General features: G+C 44.3%; 1 protein-coding gene across 2 annotated transcripts in view; it reads right to left on the bottom strand.

Moving 5' to 3' along the window:
* Positions 1-211: 211 nt before the first annotated feature.
* Positions 212-20,408, bottom strand: part of DENND5A (DENN domain containing 5A) — a 102,163-nt gene continuing 81,966 nt past the window's right edge. For both annotated transcript variants that reach the window (XM_046016036.1, XM_046016035.1), the window contains 11 exons: positions 14,560-14,644; positions 12,068-12,152; positions 11,474-11,602; positions 7,230-7,351; positions 5,888-6,033; positions 5,226-5,344; positions 4,656-4,837; positions 3,996-4,078; positions 3,403-3,526; positions 2,687-2,855; positions 212-1,237 (listed from right to left, as the gene is read on the bottom strand). In XM_046016036.1, coding sequence (XP_045871992.1) covers positions 1,054-1,237; positions 2,687-2,855; positions 3,403-3,526; positions 3,996-4,078; positions 4,656-4,837; positions 5,226-5,344; positions 5,888-6,033; positions 7,230-7,351; positions 11,474-11,602; positions 12,068-12,152; positions 14,560-14,644 — 1,428 coding nt within the window. In that variant the 3' untranslated portion in view covers positions 212-1,053. The remainder of the gene's footprint in view (positions 1,238-2,686; positions 2,856-3,402; positions 3,527-3,995; positions 4,079-4,655; positions 4,838-5,225; positions 5,345-5,887; positions 6,034-7,229; positions 7,352-11,473; positions 11,603-12,067; positions 12,153-14,559; positions 14,645-20,408) is intronic.

Raw genomic sequence — 20,408 nt, 5'->3', positions numbered from 1 at the left:
ATTTGCGTTAAAAAAACTGGGAAAGCTCCTGGTGCTCCAACAGAAAGGACCCAGGAGCCGCCAGGCCTTGAGAGGGCACCCTGGGCAGTTGAGGAAGGAGCCTAGGCAATGCGACGCCTCTCACACTGGTTTCTCACACGGACCAAACTGTATCCCCCACCACCCACTGCTCACAAACCCCCATAAAAGTCAGGGATCCATGCAGTTTTGTTTCAGGTGTTTTATTAAGTGGGCCATATTGTAGCTGGTTTCTAGGTTGCAAAACAACATAAATTTAACAATAATAACATAGCCAGTTAGACTGTGACAAGCTTTTTCCTTCCTTAAAAAAAAAATGAAAAAAGAAAAAAAGATTTAAAACACACAATGGAGGGTTAAATAAATAAGAGGAAAAAAAAGAAAACGAAAACCTGTTAAAACATGCTTATGTTTACTTTCGTGCAGCTGTGTGCCAAGAGGAAACGTGATCTTCTGCACGATGGTGCATCCCGGCATGTCTCCGTTCCAAATAATACTGACAAAAAAAGAAAAGATGTGGGACTGACTCATCAGTGCTCAAGAGGCACTACTAAAAATCCCTTTGATTGGAGCTTGGGGCTTCCTGCTCAGCACACCTGTGTGTGGCCTGTGAAAGCCAAGTATCCATAACAATGTTAATATAGAAAACATTAGTTTAAAAACAACGTGGAATGGCCTCATGACCAGGCGCGGGTGAGGAAGCAGAGCTGCTCCGCCCGCATGCCGCTGGCTCAGTCCGGGGAGGCCGCAGGCTCCCAGCATGCGGCCATGGCGAGGGAGGGCACCAGCTTCAAAATAAGCGGCACCAACCTCGTCTCCCTCTCCCTATCACTCTTTCACATGAAAGTGTGTAAAAAGCAAATCAGCAAATAAACTCTAAAATAGATTATTTATTCCAAAAATCCTCTACTTTTCTTTTTACAGTGAGTGTACATCTCCTGCCTCCTGCATAACTTGCTCAAATCCTCTTGGGAAGAAGGGTCAGAGCTGCAGGGTGAGTCTCTCTCAGTCCTGCTGCTAGCTGGTGCTGGGAGGTCAGATGTCGATGCCCTTGACAAGGGACGTCTCCAGTGTGATGTTGAACTCCTGCAATGTCTGCAGCACGCGGATCAAGGAATTGACAAGTGTGTGGTCTTTGATCAGCGCCACATCCTCATACATGTGTGCGGTGATGGGGCAGTCGGCCAGCAGGGCGATCCAATGGTGTAGAAGATGATCTCTGGCAGGGAAGGGTCAGTCCGGGCGGATCAGAAGGGAAGGGGAAGGGAGACAGTTAGTACAAGATCAAGGGGGAAACTTGCTCCATCATTCCTTGAACAAAGTCTGAGGCTGGAAAAGTAGATAACTACCCCAGCCCCTTCTCCCAACAGTGCCTGGCAAAGAGGCCTTACATGGTTTAAAAGGCTCCTGCTAGGGACTAAGCCCCAGGGACACCAACCCAACCTGACCCAAGTTGACCTAGTTACCTGCCACCAGGTCCACACATCCTCCTCTGCCCCCCCCCCCCACTTCCCCCAGTTCCCTAAACCCCAGCCAGACATGAGGTCCAGTCAGCACCACCTCTTCCATCTCAACAGCCAATCTCCCAGAGCATCAGTCCTCCCCACAGCTATCACCACCAGAACTAATCCTAAGAGCTCACATCCACATAGTACTTGGCATGTGCCAGATACTGTTTTAAGAGCTTTAACCTTCATAACAACCCGATGACATGAGGTAAGTGCTATCAGTGTTATTATTATCCCTACTTTATAGATGAAGAAATTGAGGTAGATAGAGATTAAGTAGCTTGTCCAAGTTCATATGGCTAGTGAGTGGCTGATCTGAGAATATGAACCTAGTGAATCTGGTTCCAGAGTCTGTTTTTAACTACTATGCCTTCCTTGGCCCAAATAAACCACTGCCTTACATTTATTTGGCCTTCACGCTCTCACCTGACACACAGGAACAGCCCCTAACAATCTTCCCACTCTGATGTATAACCATCCATGGTATCAAACTCATATTATTTCAGTGCCCTGATTAAACAACTCTGTCCTAATATGGAAGGATTCTCTGCCCCAGCTCCCAAGGCTCCTATCCTCCTTTCAACTGTTTCCTACGACTGCCCTTCCCATGTTAACCTGTTATTTCCTAACTGCATGTCTTTTGCTTCCTTTAGGACCTCTCTGCTAATTCTGTCTGCTTCAAACTCCCTCCCCACTTCTAAGCCTCAGATACCACCTCCTCCTTTCTCTGATCTTTCTCCTCTACAGTTTCAGTGTAACTATGAATGCATGCTTCCTTTTGGGACTCTCACAACCTTCTGTCTTGAACCATCTTTAATTTGGACATGTAAACTTTTAAACGGTAGGGACCATGTTTTATTCAGCTCATTCCCCCTGCCTTACATAATGCTTGACACATCCAAATGTTTGCTGAAGGAATGACTAGATAGACTCTGCTTCAAATCTCACCAGTGGGATGGTTTTATTCCTCCCTATCAAAATGGGCCCCCACCCAGTTACACAAACTCTCATCCCCACACATATGCTTCATACAGGGAAATTCAGGGTCTCCAAGGCCTCCCTTGCCCAAGGGTCTCCAGTCATTAGCCGCTCCCCACCCCACCCTGCACGCTAGGCCCCCGACACCACCTCTGAAGCTTGGGGCCACGCAGTTGCAGTACCTGGCTCCCAAGCACACCAGCATCTGAAACTTGCCATCCTTGCCTATGTTCCGGGGAGTGTTATTGATTGCGGTAACAAAGCGGCAGAAGTTCCGGGCCCTTGTGTGCCAGTTTTCCTCAGGGACAAGTTCGTTCTGCTCCAAAGTCTCATAATAGGTTTGTGCTTTTTCTGTGAAGAGCAGAAAAGCTTCCCAGTGACAAAGACTCTCAAAACCAATCTATCCCTGACTGTCCTGCAGGCAAGTCCCATGTCCCATGGGTCTCTCCATGTTGATGCAGGTAACTTAATGCAACATGAATGTTCTGACATCACTGGTCACATGTCAAAATATAAGGTCCCTATTCTTATGTTTTAAATTTCCTTACGTGGTTCTTGATATAAAGATGGTCTTTTCCCTAGTCTGAAGATTAAAAAAAGAAGAAAGAAAAACACCCTTAAGGGAAAAGGTTCTTGTATGAAAATTCTCCAAGTGGGTACATCACAGGGGTTGGGCTCCAAATACTATCAACTGGCCTTTTGAGTCTACAAGGAAAAAGTGTGAGGACTTGTTTCTAAGCCATCAAGAAAAGCCAGAGCAAACAAAACTAGATCTAATTTGAGAGTCACCTGGTTTGGCTTCTGCACCTCAGACCCCAGTGGTCAGCACCCACAGTGTGTGGGTGAGTCCTCATGTCTCTGCATACTTTTCCCACCTTCATACCCTGGCTCAACTCACCCAGGAAATCCCAAATGAAGACATTTTTGAAGAGCCGGGGAGATTTAAATCCATGCTGGAAAGCCTGTTCCAGGGCCGAGACAAGGCCACATTCTCCACAGAGCAATAGCGTCAGACTGCCTCGCTATGTAAAGAAATAAGAGAATGCCAGGCTTGCCTCAGCCAAGCTGTCTTCCCACCACTGCTTCCCCAAAACCAGAGCCCACAGCTGGGAGAGCAGCAAAAGCCTGGCTGGGACCTTGTTTGTCTCCCCAGCACCTGGCACAGTGAGGAGCACAGAGCAGCTGCCAGTGTGTAGCTGCTGAACAGATGGATGGATCTGGGTCCCCACGACAGGGACAAAGCCAGAGTGACCATTGTTCAGGGAGATCCAGGAAAATCCAGAAGAAGACAGGAAAATACACTGCTCATTAGAGGCCCAAGGGACTCTACTGGGTCATTAGTGTGTAAGGAAACAGGGTAATCCGAAGTTGGCAGAGACCCCGAGGGGCACACACTGTAGACTCCAGGTTGTCCACACTACATGGGCCTGGAAAAAGATTATTCTCTCTCGTTCAATATAAAGCCCTGGGTTGGAGGACAGGAAGGCTCACCTCTTTCTCAGGCTTATGGAAGTGCTTCACGATGCCATTGACTGCCTCCCCGATGGACTCCTGGATCTGCCCGGTGTTCAGCTCTGACAAAAATCAAGCGGACATCCCTAACCAATCTCAGAGGCTAACAATGCCTAGTTGATTGAGCACAAGACTGAGGACATAGGCAGGGCACATGAGAGAGGCAGGATAGCCTGGACTGGACCCTAGGAAGAGTGGCTCTTGCCCATTCGACTTTGTTGAGGTAGCCCTTCCTAAAATCTTGGGGAAAAGCAAAAGCTTTTCAGAGTCACCTCAGAGATCCATCTCTAAAAGAGGCAGGGTAAGTTTATTTTCCATTTTACCCTGGAACTTTTAGCAACCAAAAGAGGGCCAAGACTTGGCTGTGAGGCCCAAGAACAAGGAAGGAGAAGGCCAGAAGGTAGACCTCTCACTCTCTAGAATCATATATAAATAGTACAGAGGACCTAGGCCAGGCTGCAGAAGCCTCTAAGGAGTGTGACACCCCCTGACACACACACACAGATTCATGAGAGGAGGGTGACAGATACCCAAGGCAGCTGCACAGGCTAGGGTATGGACTCACACATTAGGGTCCCAGACATCTGCCCACATTCCCCACCTGCAGGGCATGAGGGCCCAGCCCCTCCTCCCACTTACTGGGCTTGTTGTTGGGTGAGATGGTAACGAGCCTCCGGATGACGCTGGGGGACTGCTGCAGGGGCGGGGTCCGGCACGGCCTCTCGTCCACCTCAGGCTGGGATGTGAGCAACTCCCCAACCAGGACCCGCTCCAAGCTCCCGTCATCTATGCCCTTCCCCAACCACCGACCACATGGGAACCTAAAGGTCAAGCAATGGCCTGTCAGAGCTGCCAGCTCCTCCCCTTGCTGCTCAGCAAAAGCCATCTTTTGAGCCAATCCCTCGAGACAGGCTCTGAAACCAGGCTGGGGTTCCTCAAGGCCCTGCTCATCCGCCCCACTGTGCATCATTGGGGAAGACACCTGAATGATGGGTGGCCTAGAACCTGTGTACACCAACATCGGATGTCTTAGTCTGGAAAACCCTCCTTCTGTTTCTTTTCAGGTGCATGAAGCAGAGCCAAACAGGAAGTACCCCAGTCTACCATGACCTAAAAGATCTCCTTGGGAACTCCACATACCCAGGCATCAAACCCAGCCCCTGGTATACCTTACCCCACTATCTCAGGGCACAGGTGAGGAACACTTACTTGTAGGTATGTCCTGTGATCTCATTCCTGACCATCACATACTCCACCAGCCATTTAGCATATAACCCAGAGTTATCATGGCCTATCTGTACCGTCGTGAGCTTTCCCAAGTTCTGGCACTGTGAAAGAACAGCCAAAAAAAGAAGGCAGGTAGGTCAAGAAGATAAGAGAACAGAGAGGCACTACTCAGAGGTACAGATCTGACAGGCTGCCTGCAACCTGGTCCCTTAGTATCTACATGGATGAGCACATGACTCCCCTACCACCAAGGCTGGGGGTCCAGCACTCTCACTGATGGGGAATGATTAAGAAAGAACATGCTACTACCCAAAGGAAGAAAAGGGCCTACATGCAGAAGGGTCTGGAAGTGGGACGGTAGTCTGAGATTCAGAAGTCTCTGTGACTTCTGAACATGCCAAGGGCAGGGAGTTATGCAAATCCAGACAGTGAAGTGCCTTCGAGTCAGAGACAGGGCAGGCTCCCCCATTCTTGGGTCAACCCTTGGCTCTGTCCTCTGATCATCCCAGGACAGGTCAACTGTGCTAATACATTAACATTATAAAAGCAAGACCACCATAAAACCCTGCAGAAAGCCTCCATAAGCACTGTTGCAGACTCAGATCCCCAAGAGCCTGGGGTTGTGATCCCTGGATAACACATACCTCGAATGTCATCTCTAACACGTTCCTGGGAATCTGCAGGATCTGTGTCTCACCCAGTTCTCCCGAAATGCAGATCCATGGGTTGGCGGTGAACATGGAGCCCCCCAGCTTCTTGCTCGGTACAATCAGGATATGGTACGGAATCACTGTTTGGGGGAAGCCACAAAGGCATTGAGGGGGATCAGGAATCCCGCCATACCTGAAAGGGCCCTGACTTGCCTGCCCAGGTGTGCTGGCATGGTTGGATCCCCTGTTGTACCAGCCTAAGCAGAGCCAGGAGCAGCAGATCCCAGCACCTAGTCTCTGGCAGGCTTAGAGTATCAGCCAATCCTACCCTCAGTCTCGCTCCTCTCAGGGTTACCACCCATAATCAAAGATCCAAGCCCATCTGCAGGCTCGGAGGCTAAGTGAATTTGTTCATCAAATAATATCACCAATTCTGTGTTGTACTGAATTGCTTTTCAGAGCACTTTTCAATCTATCATCTCATGAACTCTAACAACAATCTCCAGCGAGGTCCTATAATGTTCTTTCTGAGGTACTGACAGGGAAATAGTTTCCTGTGAGTCTCCTAAGTTCCAGTCCAGTACTGCTTCTCCTGCAGCCTACAACACTCCTCTCTGAGAAGGAGGATGGGTGTCATACAGGAACAAGAGTCCATGCTGCTGAGGCTGCTGAGTCACGGGTCAAACAACTAGCCATGGGGCAAAGTCAGAGACTAATCCCCAAGGAAAAAAGCATCCTGGTACCAAAGGAAGATGAGGCTCCAAAAGCTTCCTTGGACCATACTGAACCCTCCTTCCTCACTCTGCAAATAGGGAGACAGGCCCACAGAAGGGGTCAACTCTGCTCACAGAAACCTAATGAGTTAGGGCAGAGCAGAGCCTGAACCCAAATCTCCCACTGCAACCTGGAGTTGTTACTTCAGGAAGAGTAATTTTTCCCTGTGTGCTGGTCTAAAACCTTCTGGGATGCTGTATCACTCTCTGAGCGCAAAACAAAAGGGAGATTTCTTTACAGGTGTGCAAAGAGGGCAGTGAACTTCACCACGCCATCCAACTCCACTCCACCTTCATCGCCTTAGGCCCCCAGAGCAGTGCCTAGGACAACAGTGACAACATGATGGCCAAAAAGACTGAGCTCCCCAGTTCAGAACAAGAACAAGAAGCTTCAGAGAAAAAACAACTTCCACAGACGGCAAATGTACCTCTCTCCTACAGAAACAAAAGGCAAATTGAAAGTACAAGTGACAATCTTCTTTCTTTAAAAAAAGGGACAGTGCGCTAGCAGGCTCATGAAGATCGGCATTGTGAAGGCTAGTGGGGAGCACAGGGCTACTCACGGATAGTTGTGAAGACATTGGTGAAGCAAAAGTAATCGACGGCATTGAAAGAGAGGAGGTGATAGAGGAACTGCTCCTTCTCGTCGTCACAGCGCAGGAAGGCATAGCGCTTGTACAACTTTCTGTCAGAGAGGAGGCAATACATCAATCCCCCGGCCAAAAGGAGGGGAAAGAGGCTAGAATTACTCAGTTCTGGAAGGAGACAGCTAAGGGAAGAATAAGATGTCAAGCTTCAAGTTTTTTAGAGCCACCTAAAAAAGGAACAAAGCCAGCTACTCCATCTAAATGAGGGCTACAGGGACAGTGGCTGAAACCATAGCAGAAACATCAAAACCAAACTCTACCAGTGTCCAAGGATTGACGTTACTACAACGTAGGGTCAGAAGTCACAGGGTCTCCTTTCCTCAACTGGGGGCTGGAATTGTCCCCTTCAGGGATGGCACAGGCCCTCTCAGCTTCTAGCTAGGGGCATCACCCGAGTGGGCGTTGTAGGAGTAACAATGGCAGGAGGTCTATGATCACCAGTCGTTACCGGGGCAGCCTCAGACCCTCCAGCAGACCTCAGACCCATGAGTCCGAACACTGCTCTGGGTGTGAATGTAAGCCCCAAACAGCCTGAGTCAACAGAGAATGATCCAGATCACAGGAAAAGAAGAGCTGCATACATCATGTCCTTCCCCTCTTTTTAAACTTTCTCCCATTCCCATCCCCATCCTCACCCCTTCTTACTCATTTCAAAGGCCAGCTCCTTTGCCTGGCATTATAGACCCTCTGCAACAGCAAGGATACCTTCCCCAAATAGAGGCGGCATGAAGAGCCAAGTGCACAGGCCTTCAGCACAGAGAAACAAAGAAGGTTAACTGTCCTGGTTGCCAAGACTGCAATCACTGTGGCCAAAGAGATGTGGATTCAGTAAATCTGTGAAGTTTTACCTACAAGGCACACCCAAGAGATTCACTCGCCAACCACTGCCTACACTGTGTGCAGGTGCCACCTATCCTCAAATAGAACCCAGGTGAATACATCAGGTAAAGGCCGTGGTATAAAACTGCCCGTAATGAGTTGCCAAATTAAAGGCCCTCTGTGGGAATTTAAAGAGCCATAAGCTTCAATGGTCCTAGACAAGGAGAGGCCTAAAGGACAGCATGGATTTAGACAGATGTTGCAGAAGAAAGAGGACAAGGAATGGAAACCAGTTTGGCTGGAATTGGTGGCTCAGGGAGATGACCAGTTAGCAATGAAAGGCCTCTTCAAATGAAGAAAGGCCCTAAATAGTCAGGCTAAAGAGTTTGCAACTTACCCTACAAGTAATGGGTTTCTGTAATTTACCCTAGAAGTAAAGGGAAAGCCACAGCTGGTTTCAGAAAATTTAAATTTAGTGCATCGGATGAGTGAAAAGGGCCCAAGAATGAAACTAAGACAACAGCACTAGACAAGAAGAAGGTGGAGACAGAGGCAAAGGACCTGAAATGTGCATGTAGAAGGTAAAGCAAAACAAGGAGTCAAACTGGACCCCAATTTCAAACTAGGTAGGGAGGAACAGGGACGTTCAGGGAGAAGAGCGGTGATATAAACAAAACACTTGAGAGAAAGGTAGTTATGGTGAATAATTCTGTGAAGCTTGCTTTTGTTCTCGCTGAGCTAAAGGTAAGAAATCTGGATGGAAATAAATGCAGGACTGGAGCTCAGAAGAAAAGTCAAAGCTACAGGGTCAGATGTGGAAGTCACACGACCGGAAACAGAAGTGAAGAGGATGCGTGAGATCACTAAGTAAGAGAGAAAGTGTGAAAAGAACATGTGTGCACGCAGAAAACTGAGGATTGTGAAAGCCAACATCCTGGAAAGGGCAGGAGGAGAAAGAGAATAGGATAGTATAAGGCCACAGCAGCCACGCGAAGTGAGTTTCAAGGTAGAGGGGCTACTACACAGTACTAGTCACTGCATGAGGTCAAGGAGAAACAGTGTAAGCTCAGTATACAAGAGCTAACTTTCTCCCCTAGACCCTGTAGCCCCCTTACCCTGCCTCGACCTCTTTTCTCCAAGCTGTAAACAGTTTTGGAGGCTACCTGGAAATCCCAGAGACTCAGGAACATTTTATCAAGATATACTCTCCAAGGCTGTCCTCCTCCTCCTGTCTGTGCAGCTATGCACACATTTTATGTGCCCAGGTGAATACCTCCTAGGTGCTGGGCAACATGCTCATTCATGCCCTCAATGAAAGAAAATTGTAATAAGCAGCAAGCAACTAGACAATGATAACACAGCCCATCAGTGGTGAGGCAGGTTTGAATAAATACTGTGACAAATGCTTTGGGTGCCCAGGGGCACTGACATGTCTAGACAAACTCTAGCAATCTAGTACCTAGCATCCTGAGAAGCGTTGAGTGGTATGATGTGGCTGGAGCTTTAGGCAGACTGAAGAGAAAGGTAAGAGAGAGCAGAATGAAGGAATAAATAGGTTTTGATGAAGGGCCCCTTTTTTCCTCCCTTCTACCCCACCCAAAATGCAATCTGTGGCAGCAAAACTCATTTTCCACTCACTGGAGTAGCACTGGGGCCAAAATATAAGGTGGAAAGTTTCTAATACTGAGTAAATCCTGGACTTACCTCCTTTTAAAGGGGCTACAGTTTAAAGAAAGCAAAACTAGCCTCCTGACCAAGGTCTGTGTGCCGTTTGCTGCTGCCTGGGCTTTTTGGCGCATATATACCCAGACCTATCCACTGTACTGGACTTCAAAAGTTCCTTGTGCTTGGGGCGCCTGGGTGGCTCAGTGGGTTAAAGCCTCTGCCTTCGGCTCGGGTCATGATCCCAGGGTCCTGGGATCGAGCCCCGCATCGGGTTCTCTGCTCGGCAGGGAGCCTGCTTCCTCCTCTCTCTCTCTGCCTACTTGTGATTTCTTTCAAATAAATAAATAAAATCTTTAAAAAAAAAAAAAGTTCCTTGTGCTTGACCAGCTTTTAGATGCCTCCCTGTCCTCCTGCTGGTGACACCCACACTGGCCAGCAAGAAACACTCCTGCCCTAACCTGCTACAATAGCAATTTTTTTTTCTTAACCATACACAACTGTCCCTTAGAATCTGGTGTACAAACACTTCCTTTCCAAACTCCAGGCTTTTATGTTCACTTGTTCTCTCAAACTCCAAATTTTATTCCTAAGCCCTCCTGTCCCTCTAGGAAATCGAATTTAAGTGCTTTAAGAATTGCTGTTTCACAACCTCTCAAAGTGAGCTCTCTAACCATGAAGGTTTTAAACCTACTTCTTGCTGTGGTTTACATACACAGTAAACAATCTAAATCATTACATTTTCACTTTGAATAAAAACAGATTCTGCAGGTTTACTCAACTGTCCACACACCACAAGGCCCGCTCCTCTGCTTTATCATCCTTGGGGAAGTCAAATAATAAAGGACACCATGAAAAGATGCCTAAGGAAATGCTAAACAAAAATGCCCAACAGGCTTGCCCGTGAAGAAAGAGCCAAACATAGACAGGAAAAGTGGAAAGGTCGTGGTCCAAGAGGCAGAGAAGGGGGACAGTCTTCCTTCCCACTCCTCTGGTAGGTAGGGTACAAAACAAATAAAAAGAAAATCAAATGCAGAGAAGGGAACTGTAGGTTGAATGGCTCCTGGGAGTGTGAGAACGATGAGTGTGATCCTTGGAATCTTTCCTCTTCCTCTTTCTAGGTGGAAAGTGTGGAGGGAGGGAGCCTATAAGGGCCACTGGAAAGCCCCTAAGCTCTATGGAGACTCCTGCAGGGTCCAGACAGGAAGAACAAGGACTGAGTTATTTTGGGCCCAGCCTGGCCTCAGCAAAGAACAAGAGATAAGGGTTATCTTAGAAGTTTCCTTTTCTTTCTCTAATCCTTTCTTCCCCAGGACAGGAAAGAAACCACGAAAATGCCCTGTGCCTAAGAGGTATACAAGTCACCCACATGCCGATGGGATAGAGGACCCCAAAACTCTGAGGTACCCAATAAGGACCCCCATCTTCTCACTACCTCTTTAAGAAAGATATTTGGGGACAGGCAGATTGAGAAGACAGGAAGAACAAACATAGCAGAGTTTTTCTTCTATAGTTAAAGAGGGAGAAGAGGAAATATTATAAGATCTTCATATGCAATTTGAGTTTAGCTGAACACAGCAGAAATGAAATAGTGAATATTCTCCCTCCTAACACAAGGGTTTCCAAACCCTCCCCACCATTCCTGGGAGCCTGGTTCTACTCCAGGTGAATGGCCTTACTTGGTGAGTTCATGATCTGAGAGAAGCTGCTTCAGGTGTCTGGAAAGTAACTTTTTTTCCATGGATAGTCGCACCCATGCTCTGGCCTTTCCCACATCAGTCTTGATTTCCCCGATGTTCTGGATGTGCCTGAAGGGAGAATGGGAAAAAGGAGGTGAGGAGTGGGGTAGAAGAGGAACTCACTACCAATACCTCCCCCTATAAAGACAAGCAGGCCTTGTGAAACATTCCGATCCCATCCTGGTCAGAGTCCATCTCTCTTATTCTCTAAATCCTGGGCTTCCCTGTGGCTTTGCAGAAAGGCTCATCACAATTTGCAGGGGGCAGAGGGGTGACAGTAGAGCTCTCAAAAAATCAGGCTAACCCTGGAGCCCTGTGATACTCTGGTATAATTCTCCAAAAATGTCAAGAAACTCAACTGCTCGTGTAGCTCTATAACTACATCATGAAGCACAAGACCAACAGTGAGTCTTCCTGGTTAATGGAGCTGCCATAGAAGCCCAAGTCCCCTAGACTCTGCTGTTGAAAGTAGGCACTTAAGGAGTAACTGAAAATGGGTTCTTAGTGGCTTAGTATATATGAATCCAGACTGACCTCATATCCTGAATGAGGGAGATTCTCAGGGGTAACATGACTGAGCTGGCATCAGACTTCCTCCGTTCTGAATCAAGAAGTATTCCTAGAACAAAAAAGCTGGTCATGTCCAAAGAGAGATCTGAATATCCAAAGAGCTGACTACCCAAATTTGAACAAGGAATAGTGGTTACTTTGGTAACATGTAGCGATTCATGAATATTTATGAAGTACTTAGTAGGTATCAGATGTTATGCTTTTATACATACCATCTCATTTAATCCTCTAACAACTAGACAGCCAAGGAAGGTATCACAGAGTAGGGAACTGAAACTCGAAGTTAAATGCTTTGCCCTAGTTACCAAGTGGCAAAGTCAGGACTGGAGGGAACACAAATCTTCTGGCTTCTAATCCAGCATGTTCTTATGCATCCACGGAAGCAGTATTTCCATTTGGAGCTACTATTCATGTCCTATTCTTGCCTCAAACTGGGCTACAAAAGAGCCAAGGGAATGGGTAAAGAACATGTCCCAGAATGCTGCAATACAAGCATACCTCATTTTGTTGCGCTTTATTGTGCCTCACAGTTATTGCACTTTTTTTTTTTTTTTAAACAAATTGAAGGTCTATGGCAACTCAGTGTCAAGCAGTCTATTGGCATCATTTTCCTAATAGCATTTGCTCACTTTAGGTCTTTGTATCACATTTTGGCAATTCTCACAATATTTCAGAATTTTTATTATATTTGGCTTTTTTAGAAGATTTATTTGAGATAGACTGCATGCGCGTGAGCATGCGCTCAAGTGCAAGGGAGAGGCAGAGGGAGAGGGAGAGGAAATCCTAAGGAGACTGCGCTGAGTGCGGAGCCCGAAACAGGGCTCAGTCTCATGACCCAAGAGATCACAACTTGAGCCGAAACAAAGAACTGGAGGCTTAACTGACTGGACCACCCAGGTACCTCCATTATTGTTATATTTGTTGTAGTGATCCATGATCCATGATTAGGACTTGCTGATAGCTCAGATGATGGCTAGCATTTTTTAGCTATAAGGTATTTTTTAATCAATGTATAAATATTTTTTAGACATAACACTGTACATTTAACAGACTATAGTTTAGTATAGTATAAATATAACTTTTTTATTCAGTGGGAAACCAAATAATTCACCAGACTCACTTTATTGTGATATTCACTTTTTTGTGGTAGTCTAGAACCAAACCCACGATAGCTCTGAGGTATGCCAATGTATTTATATCCTTATGTCTGGTCCAATACTTATAACTTAGTATTTTCACCATTTAGCTGTTGAGAATTTTTGGCTATTGTCTATCCCTCAGCAGTAACTTCTATAGCCTTCCTGAGAAGGCTTTTTGTTCTAATATCCAGAAAATGGACCAAAAAACTCATCAGGCTACTTACAGAGCTCTTACACCTGGTTTTCAGCCAACTATTTTCCCCACATTCAGCGCTAACTGAGGTCAATTACCTCAAGGAGAAAGAAACATTGAATTCATGCCTATGTCTTTACTTCCATTTGAACTGATCTTCACCATTAGGATAAGAACATCCAAGAAAACAAACTTCCTGGCAGAGAGATACAAAGGGGAGAAGCTGACAAGAAGTATAGGAAGGAGGGGGACTCCTGGAAGGGACACTGCAGAAGGAATACCAGACCAAGAGACAAGAGGCCTGGCTCCTAATCTGGCCTCTTCCATGAACGCAGTGTGTGATCTTGAATAAATTCAATTCCTCTCTGGATCCCAGTTTCCTCCTCACTCTGATATTTTTATTAAATTAGAAATGGAAAAGAAAGGGCAGCTCGGTGGCTCAGTTGGTTAAGTATCCGCCTTCGGCTCAGTATCATGATCCCAGGGTCTGGGATCTCTCTCTCTCTGTCACATAAATAAATAAAATCTTAAAAAAAAAAAAAAAAGTAAAAGAAGTATTAAGAGATCATTCACATTCACACCAGGTCTTGACTCTGAGGAGTTCCAAGGTAGGACACAAGCTCTCTTAACAGGCAGATCATCTCAATGTCCATCTCTGAGGTATAAAACAAAAAACTCTGAAGACAACCTGCTCCAAACACAGGACACCAGTACCACACAAATTGATTAAAAACCTAAAATCATTTTAAGACTGTCCTCTTGCTGATATAAATCTTCTGTCTCGCTGATCAAAAGGCACAGAAACAGAGATGCCTGACTGGCTCAGTCAACAGAGCACACAACTCTCAATCTTGGGGTCATGAGTTCAAGCCCCATGTTGGGCATAGAATTTTCTTTAAAAAGTGGTGGGGGGGGGGATTGAAGAAATACATAATGAAAGCAAACCCCATGGATTTAGCACACCCTGTGGTTCAGAGAGCTGAGGAGCTTAAAATTTAAAAAAGGAAACATTATACAGCAAAGGTTTCAATGACCTAGAATAGTCTACTGCAGATGATTACTCCAGTGGGGGATAGGAAAGCAGGTGCAGGGGGTTCTCCCCAGTGGGGCAGAAACCATCTTACCTGAGGTACTGAGGCTTCCTGATGTGAGTTTTCTCTGCCGGTTTTCCTGATAATGTAACAGATGGGACCACAAGGCTGACTTCCCCTGGAACCAACACAAGGGAGAAACACCTATCAGTTTAGATTTCAGAGGCCAAGGCACCCAGTGAACAGAGTCATAGATACTTTTAACATATAGACATGGGCTTTTACTAAAAAGTATCTGTACTATTATTTTCTTATATCAATGTACACCCAGATGAAATGTATACAAATATATCAACCTACTAAAATGTAGAAGAAATATAAAGAAGAATGGACAGGAAAAGAGAAATGTCCACCACTTCAAACAGGACATGGCCAAAAAGAGTCTATGAACAGACCAGTGGATAACAAAGAAAAAAAGCAAACAACCTCTCAACTTCTGCTTTGGTTAAAGGCCGGCCTGGGTAGAGCATGATGACTTCTGTACAGAGGAGCTAATATCTCGTCTACAAGACCCTATGATATAGCTCCTGAATTTCCTGAAACATTTAAAGGCATCACTGCCCTTAGCTCAAGCTGAGGAGAATGAGCTGTCATTAAGATGAGGATTTACTATTGAAGGTAAAAATGAAGAAGCCTGCAGGAAGGTACGCCAGGAAGGTACACTGGCATTTAACTATAGTTAACATACAGAACCTTAACATTTGGAAATGTAAGAGCTGCAGTTTAAACTATCTGAGACATATAGTAATTTGTCATTTTACCAAGGCACAAGTCTGATTAACATTTGCAAGCCTGATGTAAGGGAGCCATTTGCCTAGATGGTGAATGAGCCCAGCTGGCCACCCAGCCATTGCTTTGTCTCTTTCTAGTCATCCTGCAGTACACGGTGCCCCTTGTTATGTGATAAAAACTTTATTTTAGATTCATGGTAAATGCTTCTATATAGCTGATATAATGTAAACATATTATTATGGTTTTTTTAGTAGTAGGATTTATTATAATAATTTTATAAATGACTTTAGTTCTATATTTCAGAGAAGTGATAGTAATAATAATTGAAGCTACCATGTCCTGAGACTTGCTACAAACTAAGGACTATGTTATATGTTCAAAATATAATACTTTAAAAATATATATATAATACTTTACTTAATGCTCTCAATTATTCTACAGGATAGGTACCTCTATGCTCGTTCTCTTTAGAAAAGAGCAAACTGAGCATTAGAAAGGTTAAGTAACCTGTAAAAGATCACACAGATAATAAACAGAGTGTTGGGATTCAAGCTTCAATCTAATGTCAGAACAACTGCTCCCAATTATATTATATAGACTGCCTGGAAGAGATCATTTAACTTATGAAGTTATATATTCTGAAATAAAATCTCATGCTCTCAGATGAATGTGAGGATTTAAGGTTTTAAAATTTGTCCCTTGAGGAGCTGATAATCTATTTTGTTTCTATTCATTTGATGGAGCGGGGTGGGGAATCAGGCATTTGAATAGAAGAAAATCCTCACCTATAGATTAGCAAGCTGCTAACATAAACTTGCTGTATGTTTGGATATCCTATAAGATTTAACCAACTTTAAAAAAAAAAAAAAGAAAGAAAAAAGGAAGATGTGTGCCTGGGAGGCTCAGTCAGTTAAGTATCTGCAGTTAAGTATCAGGTCATGATCCCAGGGTTCTGGAATTGAGCCCTGCATCAAGCTCCCTGTGGGGAGTCTGCTTCTCCCTCTGCTCATCACCCCCACTTGTACTCTCACTCTGCTCTTTCCCTATCTCTCAAATAAATAAATAAATCTTAAAAAAGAAAAAAAAAAGGATTCAACGAGCTTAAAACAAAACCCAATGATCATAATGGTATTAAAAACACACACAAGTTAAAACTAGAAAAGACTATTTTATTCACTGAAAAACCAAATATTTTTTAAAAATTATGTTCAACAATATCAACAAGACTTACAACTTCTATACACTAACTGGTATATTGATACAATATATGTGAAAGACAACACAGGAGCTTAAAATATTCACACTCTTTGATTTAGTAATTCAACTTCCAGAAATCTGTCCATCCCTCTACCAAAACAGAGAGGCTCCTGAAAGGGCAGCACTTTGGCTTATTCATCACTGTAGCCCCAGAATCTAGGAAGACTGGGAAGGCGACCTCCCTTAATAGACCTGTGTGCATGTGACATACACTAAGTACAGTCAGTCACCAGAGAGCCCTCACATGCAACACTGCTGAAGAGCCAAAGGCTAGAGCAGCACCAGCCCGCCATGCCAGAAGGGATGCGCTGGTTCGCAGTCATTTTACTGGAGCGAGAGCAAAGGCAGGAGTGAGAGTACAGCAGCTGGGCTGAGGCTCAGTGATAGAACACTGGGATCTTTCTAGTTCAGGAGATACGAATAATTCTTTTTCCTCTTTTGCACAGAGGCTGATTGAGACTGCAAGGTTCAATTTAGCCTAACTACCCATTTAGGGTATTACATAGGGGAAGCAAGATACAGATAGCACTGGATTCTCTAAGGATGTCATACACAGGTGAGAAACCACCCATGTTCACTTACCAAAAGGCAGCAGTTACAATACCAGTATGAAAACCAAACCTCACCTCTTAGCGTTAGAAGAATATACTGGAGAAGGATGCCCATCTCCTTGAAAAATGTCACTGAAAACCCAGAGAGTTGTGAACAATCACGGCCAATAACAAAGTTTAGGAAGCTAGCAGCAAAAACTGCTATTTGGGTTCTCTACTTTTGAATAGATTAAAATATGTAGTTGATCAGTAAGGTACCCTCAGAAAAAAGGCAATAAGATCACTCTCAGAGTGAATTTGGTCACAATCAGGGTGATCCCAGGATCATGCATAATGCATGATGGAGACCAGGTAACCAGGTTATAGAACTTCTGGACTGGAACATAACCAGAGAATGTCTCACCAGAAGAAAGGTGTTCTACACACACACTAGCAAAGTAAAGGCCTAAGGAGAACACGCAGTAGAAACACAACATGGATAGTCACAATCTGCAGCTAAACATGTATGAGTCCCCGAGAGTATAAACGCCCTACCAGAAAGCACATACCCTTGCTTCCCTCTGGTGACAATGTCAGTGCTTCACTTTTAATGCTCCAAATGCAGGATTCAGAACAAATGGGACCTCAGTTGAAAAGTCTCCATTATTTTGTATTAGTTCCTCACTTAACAAGTAGCCTTTATCTATCCAAACTGAAGGGGGAATCAAATGGGCTCCAAAAAATATTTCTCATGCTTGGGAATTTTTTAAGAATATGGCTGCAGGGGCGCCTGGGTGGCTCAGTAGTTTAAGCTGCTGCCTTCGGCTCAGGTCATGATCTCAGGGTCCTGGGATCGAGTCCCACATTGGGCTCTCTGCTCAGGAGGGAGCCTGCTTCCCTCTCACTCTGTCTGCCTCTCTGCCTACTTATGATCTCTCTCTGTCAAATAAATAAATAAAATCTTTAAAAAAAAAAAAAAGAATATGGCTGCAAAGCCTCAGAGGACAGGTTTAGAACATGTGATGATACAGTATTGTTTCTTAAAATGCAGGAGAAGGCTAGCTCTCTAGAAATTCTATGGCAAACATCAAAGGCGGGGGAGGGGTGTATATTTTGCGGAAAAGCTAAAGAGCTCAACTATAAACATCAGGATTGCTCAACTTAAAGAAAAATGATAAAATAATTATGTATATTCTACTCATTTGTTATACAGAAAAGGAAAGAAACAAATTCTTTATGTAGAGCCTAGCATAATAGCCATAATATGTTATATTCCTACCACACTCCAGGTATTTATGTTTATTATATCTAATTATCATAACCCTCAAAGGTAGACTGGATTAATTCCACGGGTGGATAAAGAAAATGAGATTCAAGAATCACAAGTTACTGAAGTCATCCAGCAGAGCTAGGATTCAAATCCCAGTCTTTCTGACTCTAAAGTCAGATTCATAGTTTTAGCTCTTCAACACTGACTATGGTATCACCTAAAAATTAGGTAAGGACATGGAAAAAATTATTAGGTAAAAAAAAGCACGTTAGGGGAGCCTGGGTGGCTCAGTGGCTTAAGCCTCTGCCTTCGGCTCAGGTCATGATCTCAGGGTCCTGGGATCCGGCCCAGTGTTGGGCTCTCTGCACAGCAGGGAGCCTGCTTCCCCCACTCTCTCTGCCTACCTGTGATCTCTCTCTCTGTGTCAAATAAATAAATCTTAAAAAAAAAAAAAAAAAGCAAGTTACAAAACATTACGTACAGTTATGATCCCATCTAGATTTTTATAATTTTATAATTTTATAATTCACATTACCATAAAATCCACACTTATAAAGTATATGTTACCAAAAAAAAAGAAAAAAAAAAAGGGTGCCTGGGTGGCTCAGCTGGTTAAGCAACTGCCTTCAGCTCAGGTCATGATCCTGGAATCTGGGGATGGAGTCCTGCATTGGGTTCCCTGACTGGCAGGAATTCTGCTTCTCCTTCTGACTCTCCCCCCTCACATGTTCTCTCTCTCATTCTCTTTCTCTAAAATAAATAAATAAAATCTTAAAACAACAAAATCTGGTTTTCAGTACATTCACAGATTTGTATAACCATCACCACTACCTAATTTTAGAACACTGTCATCACCCAAAAAGAAACATCATACCCATTATCTGTCACTCCCTATTCTTTCTTCCCGCCCATCTGACATCCCCTAATCTGCTTTCTATGGATTTGCCTATTCTGGGTATTTTATATACATGGGATCATACAGTATGTGGTCTTTTGTGACTGGCTTCTTTGACTTAGTATGTTGAACCATGTATCATCCCTCAGTCCTTTTACTGCTTAATTATATTCCACTGTATAGATACAACACATTTACTCTATCTATTCATCAACTGATAGACTTCTGGGTTGTTCTATTTCTGGCCTACTAGGAATAATGCTATGAACATTTGTGTAAGTATTTTTATACAGACACATTTCCATTTATCTTGAGTAGGTAGCTCAAAGTGGACTCACTGTGTCATGCAACACCATGCTTAACATTTTTGTTAAATGTTAAATTGTTTTGTTAAAGTGGCTGCACCATTTTACATTCCCACCAGCAAAGTGTGAAGGTTCTAATTTCTCCAGATCCTCACTAAACTTATTACTGTCTTTTTTATTTTAGTTATCTTAGTGAATGTAAAAAAGTATCTCGTTGTGGTTGGATTTTTAAATATCCACAGTATGTGGGTATAATGTGCACAGAAAAATGTTTTGGAAAAAAAAAAAGAAAAAAAATGTTTTGAAGGACAGATATGGTAGACAGCCTCTATACCCATAACAATGGCACTCCAGAAGGGCAGAGATCTTGGTCTGTTTTGTTCACTAAGGTACCTCAAGTGCCTTCAACAACAATGTCAGCACACTGTCAGCCCTCGATAAATACTTGCTGGATACTTACATGTATTTTCTATTTTATCCATATTAAAATCATTTTTTTTTAAAAGTTGACTTTAGAAAGCAAGAGAAAACATAAGTGCGGAGAGGGGCAGAGGGAGAGAGAGGGCAGACTCCCTGCTGAGTGCAGAGCCCGCTGCAGGGCTCAATTTCTATGAGATTTCTTAGGGCACAACCCATAAGAACATGACATGAGCTAAAATCACAAGTCAGACACTTAACCAACTGCACCACCCAGATGCCCCTAAAACTGCTTTTGAAAAGATTTCAAGTTCTCTTCAAATTTAAAAATGTATAAAAGTAGAGGTGCCTGGGTGGCTCAGTTGGTTAAGTGACTCCTTCGGCTCCAGTCATGATCCTGGAGCCCCAGGATCAAGTCCCACATCAGGCTTCCAACTCAGTCTGCTTCTCCCTCTGACTCTCCCTGCTCTCGTGCT

The sequence above is a fragment of the Meles meles genome, chromosome 8 (genome assembly GCF_922984935.1).
Source record: "Meles meles chromosome 8, mMelMel3.1 paternal haplotype, whole genome shotgun sequence".
Lineage (NCBI taxonomy): Eukaryota > Metazoa > Chordata > Mammalia > Carnivora > Mustelidae > Meles > Meles meles.
This window is presented reverse-complemented; position numbering and strand designations above follow the sequence as displayed.